This window comes from Bombina bombina, chromosome 1 (genome assembly GCF_027579735.1).
Source record: "Bombina bombina isolate aBomBom1 chromosome 1, aBomBom1.pri, whole genome shotgun sequence".
NCBI lineage: Eukaryota > Metazoa > Chordata > Amphibia > Anura > Bombinatoridae > Bombina > Bombina bombina.
In genome coordinates, this window is record NC_069499.1 from 1,586,710,748 (window position 1) to 1,586,733,912 (window position 23,165).

Below are 23,165 nucleotides of genomic sequence, written 5' to 3' on the forward strand. Positions count from 1 at the left end.
CTCAAAGGATTCATGGAACAAGGTTTTAACAGAGCTAAGTTAGAAATATACTGAAAACTGACAAGGGAAGGTCTACAATGTGCACTATTACTTGACAAAACTTAAAAGCTCTTTGGGTTCTCCACATTAAAACTGCATAACAGCTAGGAAGATTATAATGTCAAACCCCTCAAAAGGAAGCTTCTAAACTTGTACTATTAAAGCACCCGTCCTCAGACCACCTCACTAACAGGCCACATTGTGAGGATATCTGAACTAGAGCACAGATTAAATAATCAGATGATTAGTAACCATGGTTATTTACCTGCTCTCATCCAAGGTAATCCTGATAATCTGTCCAGTTAGAAAGGCCCGAGGACAGGTTTGTAAACCAGTGTGCTAGAGGTATAATCCAGATAGTATAGTGCTAGAATGTATTGTTACTGGCACAGGGGCATTATACAGCTACACAGTATACCCGGTGGCACAGTTTCAGTTACAGTAGAAGGCTGTAGCCAACTGGCATTACCATACAGCATATACAGCTAGACTGCCACTGGCACAATGACATAAATACACTTCGTTACATTGTATGCACACCATTGCAGAGCCATAAATACTGCTATATTTTATACCTCCTTGTGCAGTATCATATATAACACTACATTGTATAACCACGCCACATTGTTATAAAATATAGCAGTATTTATGGCACTGAACAAATGGTATATAACAATGTGGCGTGGTTATACAATGTAGTGTTATATATGATACTGCACCAGGAGGTATAAAATATAGCAGTATTTATGGCAATGAAAAAGCGGTATATACCTCCTCGTGCAGTATCATATACAACACTACATTTTATAACCACTCCACATTGTTATATACCGCTTGTTCAGTGCCATAAATACTGCTATATGTTATATATGATACTGCACGAGGAGGTATAACATATAGCGGTATTTATGGCACTGAACAAGCGGTATATAACAATGTGGCGTGGTTATACAATGTAGTGTTATATATGATACTCCACCAGGAGGTATATCATATTGCAGTATTTATGGCACTGAACAAGCGGTATATAACAATGTGGCGTGGTTATACAATGTAGTGTTATATAATATGATACTGCACGAGGAGGTATAACACTACATTGTATAACCACGCCACATTGTTATATACCGCTTGTTCAGTGCCATAAATACTGCTTTATTTTATACCTCCTGGTGCAGTATCATATATAACACTACATTGTATAACGACGCCACATTGTTATATACCGCTTGTTCAGTGCCATAAATACTGCTATATGTTATATATGATACTGCACGAGGAGGTATAACATATAGCGGTATTTATGGCACTGAACAAGCGGTATATAACAATGTGGCGTGGTTATACAATGTAGTGTTATATAATATGATACCGCACAAGGAGGTATAACACTACATTGTATAACCACGCCACATTGTTATATACCGCTTGTTCAGTGCCATAAATACTGCTTTATTTTATACCTCCTGGTGCAGTATCATATATAACACTACATTGTATAACGACGCCACATTGTTATATACCGCTTGTTCAGAGCCATAAATACTGCTAGGCTGCCTCTAGACCAGGGTTCTTCAAACTTTTCTTCCAAGACCCAGTGCAATCATACCACATACCTTCCCAAACATATTTTTATGCTTGGTCTGAAAATTTCCGAAGTAATATATAAGATAGCTGCCATTTTTGGCAAAGTGAGTAAAATGTGCGAGTTCTTTTGCCGATTGTAGTCAAACTTGAACGTGTTGTAATAGGTAATAACACACACACACACACACACACACTCTCTCTCATACAACACACACAACACACTCTCTCTCTCATACAACACACACAACACACTCTCTCTCACATACAACACACACAACACACTCTCTCTCACATACAACACACACAACACACTCTCTCATACAACACACACAACACACTCTCTCTCATACAACACACACAACACACTCTCTCTCATACAACACACACAACACACTCTCTCTCATACAACACACACAACACACTCTCTCTCATACAACACACACAACACACTCTCTCTCATACAACACACACAACACACTCTCTCTCATACAACACACACAACACACTCTCTCTCATACAACACACACAACACACTCTCTCTCATACAACACACACAACACACTCTCTCTCATACAACACACACAACACACTCTCTCTCATACAACACACACAACACACTCTCTCTCATACAACACACACACACTCTCTCATACAACACACACACACTCTCTCATACAACACACACACACTCTCTCATACAACACACACAACACACTCTCATACAACACACACAACACACTCTCATACAACACACACAACACACTCTCATACAACACACACACAACACACTCTCATACAACACACACACACACACTCTCATACAACACACACACACACACTCTCTCTCATACAACACACACACTCTCTCTCATACAACACACACACACACACACTCTCTCTCATACAACACACACACACACAACACACACAACACACTCTCTCTCACAACACACACAACACACACTCTCACAACTCATACAACACACACTCTCACAACTCATACAACACACACTCTCACAACTCATACAACACACACTCTCACAACTCATACAACACACACTCTCTCAACTCATACAACACACACTCTCTCTCAACTCATACAACACACACTCTCTCTCAACTCATACAACACACACTCTCTCTCAACTCATACAACACACACTCTCTCTCAACTCATACAACACACACTCTCTCTCAACTCATACAACACACACTCTCTCTCAACTCATACAACACACACTCTCTCTCTCATACAACACACACTCTCTCTCTCATACAACACACACTCTCTCTCTCATACAACACACACTCTCTCTCTCATACAACACACACTCTCTCTCTCATACAACACACACTCTCTCTCTCATACAACACACACTCTCTCTCTCATACAACACACACTCTCTCTCTCATACAACACACACTCTCTCTCTCATACAACACACACTCTCTCTCTCATACAACACACACTCTCTCTCTCATACAACACACACTCTCTCTCTCATACAACACACACTCTCTCTCTCATACAACACACACTCTCTCTCTCATACAACACACACTCTCTCTCTCATACAACACACACTCTCTCTCTCATACAACACACACTCTCTCTCTCATACAACACACACTCTCTCTCTCATACAACACACACTCTCTCTCTCATACAACACACACTCTCTCTCTCATACAACACACACTCTCTCTCTCATACAACACACACTCTCTCTCTCATACAACACACACTCTCTCTCTCATACAACACACACTCTCTCTCTCATACAACACACACTCTCTCTCTCATACAACACACACTCTCTCTCTCATACAACACACACTCTCTCTCTCATACAACACACACACTCTCTCTCATACAACACACACTCTCTCTCATACAACACACACTCTCTCTCATACAACACACACTCTCTCTCTCATACAACACACACTCTCTCTCTCATACAACACACACTCTCTCTCTCATACAACACACACTCTCTCTCTCATACAACACACACTCTCTCTCTCATACAACACACACTCTCTCTCTCATACAACACACACACTCTCTCTCATACAACACACACTCTCTCTCATACAACACACACTCTCTCTCATACAACACACACTCTCTCTCATACAACACACACTCTCTCTCATACAACACACACTCTCTCTCATACAACACACACTCTCTCTCATACAACACACACTCTCTCTCATACAACACACACTCTCTCTCATACAACACACACACACACTCTCTCTCATACATACATACACACACTCATACAACGCACACATTTTTATATTACATACAGACCACACACACACTCCCATATTACACATACACACTCTCTCCTACAACACACACTCTCTCTCATACACTACACACACACTCTCATACAACACATATATACACACTCATACAACACACACACATTTTTATATTACATACAGACCACACACACACTCCCATATTACACATACACACTCTCTCCTACAACACACACAATTCACAACCCAGTAAACATGGTGTTGCGACCCAGTAATGGTCCCCGACCTGAGGTTTAAAGAACCCTGCTCTAGACTGTAAGCCCACTGCCAGTGTCATATTGCTAGATTGTAAACCCACTAGCTCAGTGCCTAGTCATTAGATTGTAAGCCCACTGGCAGTGTCATATTGCTAGATTGTAAGCCCACTGGCAGTGTCATACCGCTAAATTGTAAGCCCACTGGTTCAGTGTCTATTAGACACTGGATATTAAGTCCACTGATTCAGTGCCACCAAATTGCTAGATGGTAAGCCTACTGGCACATGGCCATTATACTTCATGACTTATCAGCTCTCTCGCAACTCTCCAGTATGAAGATTCAGGTCATTTTAGTTTTGTATGAGCCCTTGGCCATAGCTACAGCATACCTTATAGTTCCTGTGGGTGAGGGGATGGGACTAATCAAGTGAGCCATGTTCTCTGGAATGTTTATTGTGAGGGGAGAAATCTGGGGCTGCACAGGTTTGATGGGGGATTCAGGGGCTTCTTGCTTCTCCTTTTTGTCGCTGGCCAGAGCAGTGAATGTGATCTTGATGTTTGTGCTGGGAAACCTGAAGGTACATCTGTAAAACATAAAAACAATTTATGTAAGAACCTGATAAATTAATTTCTTTCATATTGGCAAGAGTCCATGAGCTAGTGACGTAGGGGATATACAATCCTACCAGGAGGGGCAAAGTTTCCCAAACCTCAAAATGCCTATAAATACACCCCTCACCACACCCACAATTCAGTTTTACAAATAGCCAAGTAGTGGGGTGATAAAGAAAGGAGTAAAATGCATCAAAAAAGGAATTTGGAAATAATTGTGCTTTATACAAAAAAAAATCATAACCACCATAAAAACATAATTTATGCTTACCTGATAAATTTATTTCTCTTGTGGTGTATCCAGTCCACGGGTTCATCCATTACTTGTGGGATATTCTCCTTCCAAACAGGAAGTTGCAAGAGGATCACCCACAGCAGAGCTGCTATATAGCTCCTCCCCTAACTGCCATATCCAGTCATTCGACCGAAACTAGCCGAGAAAGGAGAAACCATAGGGTGCAGTGGTGACTCTAGTTTAAAATTTAGACCTGCCTTAAAAGGACAGGGCGGGCCGTGGACTGGATACACCACAAGAGAAATAAATTTATCAGGTAAGCATAAATTATGTTTTCTCTTGTTAGGTGTATCCAGTCCACGAATCATCCATTACTTGTGGGATACCAATACCAAAGCTAAAGTACACGGATGAAGGGAGGGACAAGGCAGGTACTTAAACGGAAGGGACCACTGCCTGTAGAACCTTTCTCCCAAAAATAGCCTCCGAAGAAGCAAAAGTATCAAATTTGTAAAATTTTGAAAAGATATGAAGCGAAGACCAAGTCGCCGCTTTGCAAATCTGTTCAACAGAAGCCTCATTTTTAAAGGCCCAGGTGGAAGCCACAGCTCTAGTAGAATGAGCTGTAATCCTTTCAGGGGGCTGCTGTCCAGCAGTCTCATAGGCTAAGCGAATTACGCTCCAAAGCCAAAAAGAAAGAGAGGTTGCCGAAGCCTTTTGACCTCTCCTCTGTCCAGAGTAAACAACAAACAGGGAAGATGTTGTAACGAAAATCTTTAGTCGCTTGTAAGTAAAACTTTAAAGCACGGACTACGTCCAAATAATGTAAAAGACGTTCCTTCTTTGAAGAAGGATTAGGACACAATGATGGAACAACAATCTCTTGATTGATATTCATGTTGGAAACTACCTTAGGTAAAAACCCAGGTTTTGTACACAGAACTACTTTATCTGTATGGAAAATCAGATAAGGAGAATCACATTGTAAAGCTGATAACTCAGACTCTACGAGCCGAGGAAATAGCCATCAAAAACAGAACTTTCCAAGATAAAAGTTTGATATCAATGGAATGAAGGGGTTCAAACGGAACTCCTTGAAGAACCTTAAGAACCAAGTTTAAGCTCCATGGAGGAGCAACCGGTTTAAACACAGGCTTAATTCTAACCAAAGCCTGACAAAATGCCTGGACGTCTGGAACCTCTGCCAGACGCTTGTGCAAAAGGATAGACAGAGCAGAAATCTGTCCCTTTAAAGAACTAGCTGATAATCCTTTATCCAAACCCTCTTGGAGAAAGGACAATATCCTAGGAATCCTAACCTTACTCCATGAGTAATTCTTGGATTCACACCAATAAAGATATTTGCGCCATATCTTATGGTAGATTTTCCTGGTTACAGGCTTTCATGCCTGTATTAAGGTATCAATGACTGACTCGGAGAAGCCACGCCTTGATAAAATCAAGCGTTCAATCTCCAGGCAGTCAGTCTCAGAGAAATTAGATTTGGATGATTGAAAGGACCTTGTAGTAGAAGGTCTTGTCTCAGAGGCAGAGGCCAAGGTGGAAAGGATGACATGTCCACCAGGTCTGCATACCAGGTCCTGCGTGGCCACGCAGGCGCGATCAAGATCACCGATGCTCTCTCCTGTTTGATTTTGGCAATCATTCGAGGGAGCAGAGGAAACGGTGGAAACACACATTCGCCAGGTTGAAGAACCACGGCGCTGCTAGAGCATCTATCAGCGTCGCTTCTGGGTCCCTGGACCTGGATCCGTAACAAGGAAGCTTGGCGTTCTGGCGAGACGCCATGAGATCCAATTCTGGTGTGCCCCAACGATGAACCAATTGAGCAAACACCTCCGGATGGAGTTCCCACTCCCCCGGATGAAAAGTCTGACGACTTAGAAAATCCGCCTCCCAGTTCTCTACACCTGGGATATGGATCGCTGATAGATGGCAAGAGCGAGTCTCTGCCCAGCGAATTATCTTGGAGACTTCTAACATCGCTAGGGAGCTCCTGGTCCCCCCTTGATGGTTGATGTAAGTCACAGTCGTGATGTTGTCCGACTGAAATCTGATGAACCTCAGGGTTGCTAACTGAGGCCAAGCTAGAAGAGCAATGAATATTGCTCTTAACTCCAGAATATTTATTGGGAGGAGTTTCTCCTCCTGAGTCCACGATCCCTGAGCCTTCAGGGAATTCCAGACTGCACCCCAACCTAGAAGGCTGGCATCTGTTGTTACAATTGTCCAATCTGGCCTGCGAAAGGTCATACCTTTGGACAGATGGACCCGAGATAGCCACCAGAGAAGAGAATCTCTGGTCTCTTGATCCAGATTTAGCAGAGGGGACAAATCTGTGTAATCCCCATTCCACTGACTGAGCATGCATAATTGCAGCGGTCTGAGATGTAGGCGCGCAAATGGCACTATGTCCATCGCCGCTACCATTAAGCCGATCACTTCCATGCACTGAGCCACCGAAGGGCGCGGAATGTAGTGAAGAACACGGCAGGAATTTAGAAGCTTTGATAACCTGGACTCCGTCAGGTAAATTTTCATTTCTACAGAATCAGAGTTCCTAGGAAGAAAACCCTTGTGAGGGGTGATAGAGAACTCTTTCCCTCGTTCACTTTCCACCCATGCGACCTCAGAAATGCCAACACTATGTCTGTATGAGATTTGGCAATTTGGAAGTTTGACGCCTGTATCAGGATGTCGTCTAGATAAGGGGCCACTGCTATGCCCCGTGGTCTTAGGACCGCCAGAAGAGACCCCAGAACCTTTGTAAAAATTCTTGGGGCTGTAGCTAACCCGAAGGGAAGAGCCACAAACTGGTAATGCCTGTCTAGAAAGGCAAACCTTAGGAACCGATGATGATCTTTGTGAATCGGTATGTGAAGGTAAGTATCCTTCAAATCCAATGTGGTCATGTACTGACCCTCCTGGATCATAGGTAGGATTGTCCGAATAGTTTCCATTTTGAACGATGGAACTCTGAGGAATTTGTTTAAGATCTTTAGATCCAAAATTGGTCTGAAGGTTCCCTCTTTTTTGGGAACCACAAAAAGATTTGAATAAAATCCCTGTCCTTGTTCCATCTGTGGAACTGGATGGATCACTCCCATTATTAGGAGGTCTTGCACACAGCGTAAGAATGCCTCTTTCTTTATCTGGTTTACAGATAATCTCGAAAGGTGAAATCTCCCTTGCGGGGGGGAAGCTTTGAAGTCCAGAAGATATCCCTGAGATATGATCTCCAACGCCCAGGGATCCTGAACATCTCTTGCCCACACCTGGGCGAAGAGAGAAAGTCTGCCCCCTACTAGATCCGTTACCGGATAGGGGGCCGTTCCTTCATGCTGTCTTAGAGGCAGCAGCAGGCTTTTTGGTCTGCTTGCCTTTGCTCCAGGCCTGGTTAAATTTCCAAGCCGGCTTGGATTGAGCAAAAGTTCCCTCTTGTTTTGTAGCAGAGGAAGTTGATGCTGCACCTGCCTTTGAGTTACGAAAGGCACGAAAATTAGACTGTTTGGCCCTTGATTTGGCCCTGTCCTGAGGAAGGGCATGACCCTTACCTCCAGTAATGTCAGCAATAATTTCCTTCAAACCAGGCCCGAATAGGGTCTGCCCCTTGAAGGGAATGTTAAGTAATTTAGACTTCGAAGTCACGTCAGCTGACCAAGATTTAAGCCATAGCGCCCTACGCGCCTGGATGGCGAATCCAGAATTCTTAGCCGTTCGTTTAATCAAATGAACAATGGCATCAGAAACAAAAGAATTAGCTAGCTTAAGTGTTCTAAGCTTGTCAAGTATTTCAGTCAATGGAGTAGCTGTCTGAAAGGCCTCTTCCAGAGACTCAAACCAGAACGCCGCAGCAGCAGTGACAGGCGCAATGCATGCAAGGGGCTGCAGGATAAAACCTTGTTGAATAAACATTTTCTTAAGGTAACCTTCTAATTTTTTTATCCATTGGATCTGAAAAAGCACAACTGTCCTCGACAGGGATAGTGGTACGCTTTGCTAAAGTAGAAACTGCTCCCTCCACTTTAGGGACCGTCTGCCATAAGTCCCGTGTGGTGGCGTCTATTGGAAACATTTTTCTAAAAATAGGAGGGGGGGAAAACGGCACACCGGGTCTGTCCCACTCCTTAGTAATAATTTCTGTAAACCTTTTAGGTATTGGAAAAACGTCCGTACACACCGGCACTGCATAGTATTTATCCAGGCTACACAATTTCTCTGGCACTGCAATTGTGTCACAGTCATTCAGAGCAGCTAAAACCTCTCAAAGCAACACCCGGAGGTTCTCAAGCTTAAATTTAAAAGTAGACATATCTGAATCAGGTTTCCCCGAGTCAGAGACGTCACCCACAGACTGAAGCTCTCCTTCCTCAGCTTCTGCATATTGTGACGCAGTATCAGACATGGGCCTTAAAACATCTGCGCGCTCTGTATTACGTCTAACCCCAGAGCTATCGCGCTTGCCTCTGAATTCAGGCAGTCTGGCTAATACCGCTGACAGGGTATTATCCATGATCGCCGCCATGTCTTGTAAAGTAATCGCTATGGGCGTCTTTGATGTACTTGGCGCCATTCTAGCGTGAGTCCCTTGAGCGGGAGTCAAAGGGTCTGACACGTGGGAGGAGTTAGTAGGCATAACTTCCCCCTCGTCAGAATCTTCTGGTGATATTTCTTTTAAAGATAAAGGCTGATCTTTATTGTTTAAAGTGAAATCAATACATTTAGTACACATTCTTCTAGGGTGTTCCACCATGGCTTTTAAACATAATGCACAAAGAGCTTCCTCTATGTCAGACATGTTTGTACAGACTAGCAATGAGACCAGCAAGCTTGGTAAACACTTTAAATCAAGTTAACAAGCAAATAGAAAAAAACTTTACTGTGCCTTTAAGAGAAACAAATTTTAAATAACAGTGAAAAAAGGCAGTTAAACTAACAAAATTTTTAGTGTATGTAACAAGTTAGCAGAGTATTGCACCCACTTGCAAATGGATGATTAACCCCTTAATACAAAAAACAGATTAACAAAACGAAAAATACGTTTTTTAAACAGTCATAACAACTGCCACAGCCCCACTGTGGCTTTACCTTCCTCAATACACGACTTTTGAAGCCTTTTGAGCCCTTCAGAAATGTCCTATATCATGCAGGGGAACTGCTGAGGGAAGCTGAATGTCTCTGTCTGTAATTTTAAGTGCGCAACAAAGCGCTAAAATAGGCCCCTCCCACTCATACTACAACAGTGGAAAGCCTCAGGGAACGGTTTCTAGGCAAAAATCAAGCCAGCCATGTGGAAAAAACTAAGCTCCAATAAGTTTTATCACCAAAGCACATATAAAAAGAATTAAACATGCCAGCAAACGTTTTATATTGCATATATATAAGAGTCTATACCTCTTATAGTAAGCCTGTTACTAGTCGCTATTAAATCACTGTATTTAGGCTTAACTTGCATTAATCCGGTATCAGCAGCATTTTCTAGCAATTCCATCCCTAGAAAAACTTAAAACTGCACATACCTTATTGCAGGGTAACCTGCACGCCATTCTCCCTCTGAAGTTACCTCACTCCTCAGACATATGTGAGAACAGCAGTGGATCTTAGTTACTTCTGCTAAGATCATAGAAAACGCAGGCAGATTCTTCTTCTAAATGCTGCCTGAGATAAAATAGTACAACTCCGGTACCATTTAAAAACAAACTTTCCGCTTACTACCTCCATCTTTGTTGAGAGTTGCAAGAGAATGACTGGATATGGCAGTTAGGGGAGGAGCTATATAACAGCTCTGCTGTGGGTGATCCTCTTGCAACTTCCTGTTGGGAAGGAGAATATCCCACAAGTAATGGATGATCCGTGGACTGGATACACCTAACAAGAGAAATGTATACATTATGGGAAACATGATCAGCTTTATTGTAGGATCAGATCATCATGATTTTTTTCATTTTCATAACTGACTCTTTATGGCTGAATGCAGTAACCAATGTAATTTAGACACAGCAAATATTCTGAGCTCTCTAGACAAAGTTTCTTTTGGTATCCAATGTTGAAACTTAGCTCACTGGCACAAGAGCATACATACTTGGGTATGCTCAGGAGTGTACATGTGTTAAGGGCTATACGGCAGCAGTGTTTGTAACAGAGGCCTGAACACACACAGCATATGTAGCCAAACTACCCGTTACGTGTGGGCCCCTCACTAGCTGTCATTCAGACACTGCAAGTGAAATGAAAATACCCAAGGCTCCAGCTTGATGCAAACTTCCTCTGAGCAGAGAGAGTGAGAGCAGTTCAGTGACACCTTATCTAGCAGTCAAAATAACCCTGAAACCTTTTTTAGCTATTGGTTAGCCGACTATGAAGATGCCAGGATCTCTGTATGAGTGATATAGTTTTACAGCTCTAAAGCAGATGATATTCATACTAAACCATGTGCTATACAGAGAAAAACTGACTAGAATGAGGCATTATTTATATCATCCCACATGATGAAAGTAGCTTTAACTAGATCTCAGGATAGTATGAAAAATCTGACATGTTCTTAACTCCTCTTCATTTCTTCTGACTTCCGCTAAGAGTCTATTTCATGCACTAAATAAAAGGTTTCAGCAATTCATTTGGCATGTAAGAGCACCTAATGTCACATCACAACATCCTGATACTGCATGGTCCTAATTTGTCCCAATGTAAAGCAGTTTCTGAATCATAAGTTTGTTCTGTGTTTGTGCAGCCATAGAAAACTGTATATAAAGCCGTTACTGGGAACCTTACTACAGGAGTTTGTTCTACGTTTGTGTAAGTGGCAGCCCTAGAAAACTGTGTATAAAGCAGTTAGTGGGAACCCTCCTACAGGTGTTTGTTCTACGTTTGTGTAAGTGGCAGCCATAGAAAACTGTATATAAAGCAGTTACTGGGAACCCTACTACAGGAGTTTGTTCTAGGTTTGTGTAAGTGATGGGAAGCCTCCTACAGGAGTTTGTTCTAGGTTTGTGTAAGTGATGGGAACCCTCCTACAGGAGTTTGTTCTAGGTTTATGTAAGTGATAGGAACCCTCCTACAGGAGTTTGTTCTAGGTTTGTGTAGGTGATAGGAACCATCCTACAGGAGTTTGTTCCTGATGGCATTGTAGTCCCCACAATGAAATGAATACTATAAAGTTGGATAAACCAATTAGATCTTCACATAATTGTACTTTTAAATCAAAAAAAGATTCTGAAACAAGACAATGCGATATTGTAACTATTAAAAGGGACATGAAACCCAAATTTTTTTCTTCAGAGCACACAATTTTAAACAACTTTCTAATTAATTTCTATGATCTAGTTTGCTTAGTTCTCTTGGTATCCTTTGTTCAAAAATATAATTTATGTAAGAACTTACCTGATAAATTCATTTCATTCATATTGGCAAGAGTCCATGAGCTAGTGACATATGGGATATACAATCCTACCAGGAGGGGCAAAGTTTCCCAAACCTCAAAATGCCTATAAATACACCCCTCACCACACACACAATTCAGTTTAACGAATAGCCAAGCAGTGGGGTGATAAAGAAAAGAGTAGAAAGCATCAACAAAAAATTTGGAAATAATTGTGCTTTATACAAAAAATCCTAACCACCATAAAAAGGGTGGGCCTCATGGACTCTTGCCAATATGAAAGAAATGAATTTATCAGGTAAGTTCTTACATAAATTATATTTTCTTTCATGTAATTGGCAAGAGTCCATGAGCTAGTGACATATGGGATAGCAATAACCAAGATGTGGAACTCCACTCAAGAGTCACTAGAGAGGGAGGGAATAGAATAAAAACAGCCATTTTCCGCTGAAAAGATTAATCCACAACCCAAAAAATTAAGTTTATTTTCATAATTGAAAGAAAAAAACTTAAATCAAAAGCAGAAGAATCAAACTGAAACAGCTACCTGAAGAACTTTTCTACCAAAAACTGCTTCCGAAGAAACAAATACATCAAAACTGTAGAATTTAGTAAATGTATGCAAAGAAGACCAAGTTGCTGCTTTGCAAATCTGATCAACTGAAGCTTCATTCTTAAAAGCCCACGAAGTGGAGACTGATCTAGTAGAATGAGCTGTAATTCTCTGAGGTGGGGCCTGACCCGACTCCAAATAAGCTTGATGAATCAAAAGTTTCAACCAAGAAGCCAAGGAAATAGCAGAAGCCTTCTGACCTTTCCTAGGACCAGAAAATATAACAAATAGACTGGAAGTCTTCCTGAAATCTTTAGTAGCTTCCACATAATATTTCAAAGCTCTTACCACATCCAAAGAATGTAAGGATCTTTCCAAAGAATTCTTAGGATTAGGACATAAGGAAGGGACAACAATTTCTCTATTAATGTTGTTAGAATTCACAACCTTAGGTAAAAATTGAAAAGAAGTCCGCAAAACTGTCTTATCCTGATGAAAAATCAGAAAAGGAGACTCACAAGAAAGAGCAGATAGCTCAGAAACTCTTCTAGCAGAAGAGATGGCCAAAAGGAACAACACTTTCCAAGAAAGTAGTTTAATGTCCAAAGAAGGCATAGGTTCAAATGGAGGAGCCTGTAAGGCTTTCAGAACCAAATTAAGACTCCAAGGAGGAGAAATTGATTTAATGACAGGCTTAATACGAAGTAAAGCCTGTACAAAACAGTGTATAACAGGAAATATAGCAATCTTTCTTTGAAATAAAACAGAGAGCAGAGATTTGTCCTTTCAAGGAACTTGCAGACAAACCTGTATCCAAACCATCCTGAAGAAACTGTAAAATTCTAGGAATTCTAAAAGAATGCCAGGAGAATTTATGAGAAGAACACCATGAAATGTAAGTCTTCCAAACTCTATAATAAATCTTTCTAGAGACAGATTTACGAGCTTGTAACATAGTATTAATCACTGAGTCAGAGAAACCTCTATGACTTAGAACTAAGCGTTCAATTTCCATACCTTCAAATTTAATGATTTGAGATCCTGATGGAAAAACGGACCTTGAGATAGGTCTGGCCGTAACGGAAGTGGCCAAGGCGGGCAAACTGGACATTCGAACCAGATCCGCATACCGAAACCTTTGTGGCCATGCTGGAGCCACCAGCAGCACAAATGATTGTTCCATGATGATTTTGGATATCACTCTTGGAAGGAGAACTAGAGGCGGGAAAATGTAAGCAGGATGATAACACCAAGGAAGTGTCAGCAAATCCACTGCTTCCGCCTGTACATCCTTGGACAGGTATCTGGGAAGTTTCTTGTTTAGATGAGAGGCCATGAGATCTCTCTCTGGAAGACCCCACATCTAAACAATCTGAGAAAATACATCTAGATGGAGAGACCACTCCCATGGATGTAAAGTCTGACGGCTGAGATAATCCACCTCCCAATTGTCTACACCTGGGATATGTACCGCAGAGATTAGACAGGAGCTGGATTCCGCCCAAGCAAGTATCAGAGATATTTCTTTCATAGCTTGGGGACTGTGAGTCCCACCCTGATGATTGACATATGCCACTGTTGTGATATTGTCTGTCTGAAAAAAAAAAATGAACGGTTCTCTCTTTAACAGAGGCCAAAACTGAAGAGCTCTGAGAATTGCACGGAGTTCTAAAATATGTATTGGTAATCTCGCCTCTTGAGATTTCCAAACCCCTTGTGCTATCAGAGATCCCCAAACAGCTCCCTAACCTGAAAGATTCGCATCTGTTGTGATCACAGTCCAGGTTGGCCAAACAAAAGAAGCCCCTTGAACTAAACGATGGTGATCTATCCACCATGTCACAAAGTGTCGTACATTGGTATTTAAGGATATTAATTGTGATATCTTTGTATAATCCCTGCACCATTGGTTCAGCATACAAAGCTGGAGAGGTTTGTGAAAACGAGCAAAGGGGATCGCGTCCGATGCTGCAGTCATGAGACCTAAAAATTCCATGCACATAGCCACTGAAGGGAATGACTGAGACTGAAGGTGCCGACAGGCTGCAACCAATTTTAAACGTCTCTTGTCAGTTAGAGACAGAGTCATGGACACTGAATCTATCTGGAAGCCTAAAAAGGTGACCCTTGTCTGAGGAATCAAGAAACTTTTTGGTAAATTGATCCTCCAACCATGTTTCTGAAGAAAACACACAAGTTGATTAGTGTGAGATTCTGCAGTACATAAAGACTGAGCTAGTACCAAGATATCGTCCAAATAAGAAAACACCGCAACACCCTGTTCTCTGATTACTTTGAAAAGATTCTTGGAGCTGTTGCTAGGCCAAATGGAAGAGCAACAAATTGGTAATGCTTGTTTAAAAAAGAGAATCTCAGAAACTGATAATGTTCTGGATGAATCTGAATATGAAGGTATGCATCCTGCAAGTCTATTGTGGACATATAAATGTCCTCGCTGAACAAAAGGCAGAATAGTCCTTATAGTCACCATCTTGAAAGTTGGTACTCTTACATAACGATTTTCAGATCCAGAACTGGTCTGAATAAATTTTCCTTTTTTGGGACAATGAATAGCTTTGAATAAAACCCCAAACCTTGTTCCTGAAGAGGAACTGGCATGATTACCCCTGAAGACTCCAGGTCTGAAACACACTTCAGGAAAGCCTGAGCTTTTACTGAATTTGCTGGAATACGCGAGAGAAAAAATCTTCTCACAGGAGGTCTTACTCTGAATCCTATTCAATACCCTTGAGAGACAATGCTCTGAATCAATTGATTTTGGACAGATCTTATCCAAATATCCTTGAAAACCCTTAATCTGCCCCCTACCAGCTGAGCTGGAATGAGGGCCGCACCTTCATGCGGACTTAGGGGCTGACTTTGGTTTCCTAAATGGCTTGGATTTATTCTAATTTGAGGAAGGCTTCCAATTGGAAGCAGATTCCTTGGGAGGAGGATTGAGTTTTTGTTCCTTATTCTGACGAAAGGAACGAAAACGGTTAGAAGCCTTAGATTTACCCTTAGGTTTTTTATCCTGAGGCAGAAAAACTCCCTTTTCCCCAGTGACAATTGAAATAATAGACTCCAACTGAGAACCAAATAAATGATTACCTTGGAAAGAAAGAGATAGTAATCTAGATTTAGATGTCATATCAGCATTCCAAGATTTAAGCAACAAAGCTCTTCTAGCTAATATAGCTAAAGACATGGATCTAACATCAATTTTGATAATATCAAAAATGGCATCACAAATAAAATGATTAGCATATTGCAGTAAGCGAATAATTCTAGATAAGTCAGAATCCAATTCCTGTTGCGCTAAATTTTCCAACCAGAAAGTTGATGCAGCCGCAACATCAGCCAAAGAAATAGCAGGTCTGAGAAGATGACCTGAATATAAATAGGCCTTCCTTAGATAAGATTCAAGCTTCCTATTTAAAGGATCCTTAAAGGAAGTACTATCTTCCATAGGAATAGTGGCACGTTTAGCAAGAATAGAAAACAGAATTTATGCTTACCTGATAAATTACTTTCTCCAACGGTGTGTCCGGTCCACGGCGTCATCCTTACTTGTGGGATATTCTCTTCCCCAACAGGAAATGGCAAAGAGCCCAGCAAAGCTGGTCACATGATCCCTCCTAGGCTCCGCCTACCCCAGTCATTCGACCGACGTAAAGGAGGAATATGCATAGGAGAAATCATATGATACTGTGGTGACTGTAGTTAGAGAAAATAATTCATCAGACCTGATTAAAAAAACCAGGGCGGGCCGTGGACCGGACACACCGTTGGAGAAAGTAATTTATCAGGTAAGCATAAATTCTGTTTTCTCCAACATAGGTGTGTCCGGTCCACGGCGTCATCCTTACTTGTGGGAACCAATACCAAAGCTTTAGGACACGGATGATGGGAGGGAGCAAATCAGGTCACCTAGATGGAAGGCACCACGGCTTGCAAAACCTCTCTCCCAAAAATAGCCTCAGAAGAAGCAAAAGTATCAAATTTGTAAAATTTGGTAAAAGTGTGCAGTGAAGACCAAGTCGCTACCTTACATATCTGATCAACAGAAGCCTCGTTCTTGAAGGCCCATGTGGAAGCCACAGCCCTAGTGGAGTGAGCTGTGATTCTTTCAGGAGGCTGCCGTCCAGCAGTCTCATAAGCCAATCGGATGATGCTTTTAAGCCAAAAAGAGAGAGAGGTAGAAGTTGCTTTTTGACCTCTCCTTTTACCAGAATAAACAACAAACAAAGAAGATGTTTGTCTGAAATCCTTTGTAGCCTCTAAATAGAATTTTAGAGCACGAACTACATCCAAATTGTGTAACAAACGTTCCTTCTTTGAAACTGGATTCGGACACAAAGAAGGCACAACTATCTCCTGGTTAATGTTTTTGTTAGAAACAACTTTCGGAAGAAAACCAGGTTTAGTACGCAAAACCACCTTATCTGCATGGAACACCAGATAAGGAGGAGAACACTGCAGAGCAGATAACTCTGAAACTCTTCTAGCAGAAGAAATTGCAACCAAAAACAAAACTTTCCAAGATAGTAACTTAATATCTACGGAATGTAAGGGTTCAAACGGAACCCCTTGAAGAACTGAAAGAACTAAATTGAGACTCCAAGGAGGAGTCAAAGGTTTGTAAACAGGCTTGATTCTAACCAGAGCCTGAACAAAAGCTTGAACATCTGGCACAGCCGCCAGTTTCTTGTGAAGTAAAACAGATAAAGCAGAAATCTGTCCCTTCAAAGAACTTGCAGATAATCCTTTCTCCAAACCCTCCTGTAGAAAGGATAGAATCTTAGGAATTTTTATCTTGTTCCATGGGAATCCTTTAGATTCACACCAACAAATATATTTTTTCCATATTTTATGGTAAATTTTCCTAGTTACAGGCTTTCTAGCCTGAACAAGAGTATCAATGACAGAATCTGAAAACCCACGCTTTGATAAAATCAAGCGTTCAATCTCCAAGCAGTCAGTTGGAGTGAAGCCAGATTCGGATGTTCGAATGGACCTTGAACAAGAAGGTCCTGTCTCAAAGGTAGCTTCCATGGTGGAGCCGATGACATATTCACCAGGTCTGCATACCAAGTTCTGCGTGGCCACGCAGGAGCTATCAAGATCACCGAAGCCCTCTCCTGATTGATCCTGGCTACCAGCCTGGGAATGAGAGGGAACGGTGGGAATACATAAGCTAGGTTGAAGGTCCAAGGCGCTATCAGTGCATCTACTAGAGTCGCCCTGGGATCCCTGGATCTGGACCCGTAGCAAGGAACCTTGAAGTTCTGACGAGACGCCATCAGGTCCATGTCTGGAATGCCCCATAATTGAGTTATTTGGGCAAAGATTTCCGGATGGAGTTCCCACTCCCCCGGATGGAAAGTCTGACGACTCAGAAAATCCGCTTCCCAATTTTCCACTCCTTGGATGTGGATTGCAGACAAGTGGCAGGAGTGATTCTCCGCCCATTGAATTATTTTGGTCACTTCCTCCATCGCCAGGGAACTCCTTGTTCCCCCCTGATGGTTGATATATGCAACAGTCGTCATGTTGTCTGATTGAAACCTTATGAATTTGGCCTTTGCTAGTTGAGGCCAAGCTTTGAGAGCATTGAATATCGCTCGCAGTTCCAGAATGTTTATCGGGAGAAGAGATTCTTCCCGAGACCATAGACCCTGAGCTTTCAGGGGTTCCCAGACCGCGCCCCAGCCCACCAGACTGGCGTCGGTCGTGACAATGACCCACTCTGGTCTGCGGAAGCTCATTCCCTGTGACAGGTTGTCCAGGTTCAGCCACCAACGGAGTGAATCTCTGGTTCTTTGATCTACTTGGATCGTCGGAGACAAGTCTGTATAATCCCCATTCCACTGTCTGAGCATGCACAGTTGTAATGGTCTTAGATGAATTCGTGCAAAAGGAACTATGTCCATTGCCGCAACCATCAAACCTATTACTTCCATGCACTGCGCTATGGAAGGAAGAAGAACAGAATGAAGTACTTGACAAGAGCTTAGAAGTTTTGATTTTCTGGCCTCTGTCAGAAAAATCTTCATTTCTAAGGAGTCTTATTGTTCCCAAGAAGGGAACTCTTGTTGACGGGGACAGAGAACTTTTTTCTATGTTCACTTTCCACCCGTGAGATCTGAGAAAGGCTAGGACAATGTCCGTATGAGCCTTTGCTTTTGACAGAGACGACGCTTGAATCAGTATGTCGTCCAAGTAAGGTACTACTGCAATGCCCCTTGGTCTTAGCACCGCTAGAAGGGACCCTAGTACCTTTGTGAAAATCCTTGGAGCAGTGGCTAATCCGAATGGAAGTGCCACAAACTGGTAATGCTTGTCCAGAAAGGCGAACCTTAGGAACCGATGATGTTCCTTGTGGATAGGAATATGTAGATACGCATCCTTTAAATCCACCGTGGTCATGAATTGACCTTCCTGGATGGTAGGAAGAATTGTTAGAATGGTTTCCATCTTGAACGATGGAACCCTGAGAAATTTGTTTAGAATCTTGAGATCTAAAATTGGTCTGAATGTTCCTTCTTTTTTGGGAACTATGAACAGATTGGAGTAAAACACCATCCCTTGTTCTCCTAATGGAACAGGATGAATCACTCCCATTCTTAACAGGTCTTCCACACAATGTAAGAATGCCTGTCTTTTTATTTGGTTTGAAGACAATTGAGACCTGTGGAACCTCCCCCTTGGGGGTAGTTCCTTGAATTCCAGGAGATAACCTTGAGAAACTATTTCTAGCGCCCAAGGATCCTGAACATCTCTTGCCCAAGCCTGAGCAAAGAGAGAGAGTCTGCCCCCCACCAGATCCGGTCCCGGATCGGGGGCCAACACTTCATGCTGTTTTAGTAGCAGTGGCAGGTTTCTTGGCCTGCTTACCCTTGTTCCAGCCTTGCATCGGTCTCCAGGCTGGTTTGGTTTGAGAACTATTACCCTCTTGCTTAGAGGGTGTAGAATTTGAGGCTGGTCCGTTTCTGCGAAAAGGACGAAAATTTGGCTTATTTTTAGCCTTAAAAGACCTATCCTGAGGAAGGGCGTGGCCCTTTCCCCCAGTGATGTCTGAAATAATCTCTTTCAAGTCAGGGCCAAACAGCGTTTTACCTTTGAAAGGGATGTTAAGCAATTTGTTCTTGGAGGACACATCCGCTGACCAAGACTTTAGCCAAAGCGCTCTGCGCGCCACAATAGCAAAACCTGAATTTTTCGCCGCTAATCTAGCTAATTGCAAAGTGGCGTCTAAGATAAAAGAGTTAGCCAATTTAAGTGCTTGAACTCTGTCCATAACCTCCTCATACGAAGAGTCTTTATTGAGCGACTTTTCTAGTTCTTCGAACCAGAAACACGCTGCTGTAGTGACAGGAACAATGCATGAAATTGGTTGTAGAAGGTAACCTTGCTGAACAAACATCTTTTTAAGCAAACCCTCTAATTTTTTATCCATAGGATCTTTGAAAGCACAACTATCTTCTATAGGGATAGTAGTGCGTTTGTTTAGAGTAGAAACCGCCCCCTCGACCTTGGGGACTGTCTGCCATAAGTCCTTTCTGGGGTCGACCATAGGAAATAATTTTTTAAATATAGGGGGAGGAACAAAAGGTATGCCGGGCCTTTCCCATTCCTTATTTACAATGTCCGCCACCCGCTTGGGTATAGGAAAAGCATCGGGGGGCACCGGGACCTCTAGGAACTTGTCCATCTTACATAATTTCTCTGGAATGACCAAATTGTCACAATCATCCAGAGTAGATAACACCTCCTTAAGCAGAGCGCGGAGATGTTCTAATTTAAATTTAAAAGTAATAACATCAGGTTCAGCTTGTTGAGAAATTTTTCCTGAATCTGAAATTTCTCCCTCAGACAAAACCTCCCTCCTGGCCCCTTCAGATTGGTGTGAGGGTATGTCAGAACCATTATCATCAGCGTCCTCATGCTCTTCAGTATCTAAAACAGAGCAATCGCGCTTTCTCTGATAAGTGGGCATTTTGGACAAAATGTTTTTAATAGAATTATCCATTACAGCCGTTAATTGTTGCCTAGTAAGAAGGATTGGCGCACTAGATGTACTAGGGGCCTCTTGTGTGGGCAAGACTGGTGTAGACACAGAAGGGGATGATGCAGTACCATGCTTACTCCCCTCGCTTGAGGAATCATTTTGGGCAACATCATTATCAGTGGCATCATTGTCCCTACCTTGTTTGGACACTGTCATATTCATCACATATATTTAAATGGGGAGGAACCTTGGCTTCCAAACATACAGAACATCGTCTATCTGATGGTTCAGACATGTTAACAGGCATAAACTTGATAACAAAGCACAAAAAACGTTTTAAAATAAAACCGTTACTGTCACTTTAAATTTTAAACTGAACACACTTTATTACTGAATATGTGAAAAATTATGAAGGAATTGTTCAAAATTCACCAAAATTTCACCACAGTGTCTTAAAGCCTTAAAAGTATTGCACACCAAATTTGAAAGCTAACTCTTAAAATAACAGAACCGGAGCCGTTTTTACATTTAACCCTTATACAGTCCCTGGTATCTGCTTTGCTGAGACCCAACCAAGCCCAGAGGGGAATACGATACCAAATGACGCCTTCAATAAGCTTTTTCAGTGGTTCTTAGCTCCTACACATGCATCTGCATGCCTTGCTTTCCAAAAACAACTGCGCATTAGTGGCGCGAAAATGAGGCTCTGCCTATGACTAGAAAAGGCCCCCAGTGAAAAAGGTGTCCAATACAGTGCCTGCCGTTTTTTTAATACATCCCCAAGATTAAAAGAACTATTTATAGTTATAATCCACTAAATATACTTATAAAGTAATCGTTTTAGCCCAGAAAAATGTCTACCAGTCTTTAAAGCCCTTGTGAAGCCCTTTATTCTTATACTAAACTAAGAAAATGGCTTACCGGTTCCCATAGGGAAAATGACAGCTTCCAGCATTACCAAGTCTTGTTAGAAATGTGTCATACCTCAAGCAGCAAAAGTCTGCCCACTGTTTCCCCCAACTGAAGTTAATTCATCTCAACAGTCCTGTGTGGAAACAGCCATCGATTTTAGTAACGGTTGCTAAAATCATTTTCCTCTTACAAACAGAAATCTTCATCTCTTTTCTGTTTCAGAGTAAATAGTACATACCAGCACTATTTTAAAATAACAAACTCTTGATTGAAGAATAAAAACTACATTTAAACACCAAAAAACTCTTAGCCATCTCCGTGGAGATGTTGCCTGTGCAACGGCAAAGAGAATGACTGGGGTAGGCGGAGCCTAGGAGGGATCATGTGACCAGCTTTGCTGGGCTCTTTGCCATTTCCTGTTGGGGAAGAGAATATCCCACAAGTCAGGATGACGCCGTGGACCGGACACACCTATGTTGGAGAAATAGCCCCATCAACTTTGGGGATTTTTTCCCAAAACTCTATAGATTTTGCTGGTAAAGGATACAATTTTTTAAACCTTGAAGAAGGAATAAAAGTAGTACATGGCTTATTCCATTCTTTAGAAATCATACCAGAAATAGCCTCAGGAATAGGAAAAACCCCTGGAGAAACCACAGGAGGATTAAAAACAGCATTTAAACGTTTATTAGACTGAACGTCAAGAGGACTGGTTACCTCAATATCCAAAGTAATTAACACTTCTTTTAATAAAGAACGCATATACTCTATTTTAAAAAAATAAGTAGATTTGTCTGTGTCAATGTCTGAGGAAGGATCTTCTGTATCAGATAGATCCTCATCAGAAGAGGATAAATTATGTTGTTGGTCATTTGAAATTTCATCATCTAAATGAGAAGTTTTAAAAGACTTATGTTTATTAGAAGGTGGAAATACAGACAGACAAAGCCATCAGGATAGAATCAGAAACAAATTCTTTAAAATTTACAGGTATATCATGCACATTAGAAGTTGAAGGAACTGCAACTGGTAATGTACTATTACTGATGGATACACTATCTGCATGTAAAAGTTTATCATGACAACTATTACAAATGACATTCGGCGAAATAATTTCTACAATTTTACAGCAAATGCACTTAGCTTTGGTAGAACCGATGTCAGGCAGCAATGTTCCAGCAGAAACTTCTGAGGCAGGATCAGATTGAGACATCTTGCAAAATGTAAGAGAAAAAACAACATATAAAGCAAAATTATCTATTTCCTTATATGACAGTTTCAGG

At 41.7% G+C, this 23,165-nt stretch overlaps 1 protein-coding gene across 1 annotated transcript in view; it reads right to left on the bottom strand.

Annotated features, from left to right (window-relative positions):
• Window positions 1-23,165, bottom strand: part of FOXK2 (forkhead box K2) — a 525,324-nt gene that overhangs the window by 281,925 nt on the left and 220,234 nt on the right. The window contains exon 3 of the mRNA XM_053688868.1: window positions 4,550-4,744. Coding sequence (XP_053544843.1) covers window positions 4,550-4,744 — 195 coding nt within the window. The remainder of the gene's footprint in view (window positions 1-4,549; window positions 4,745-23,165) is intronic.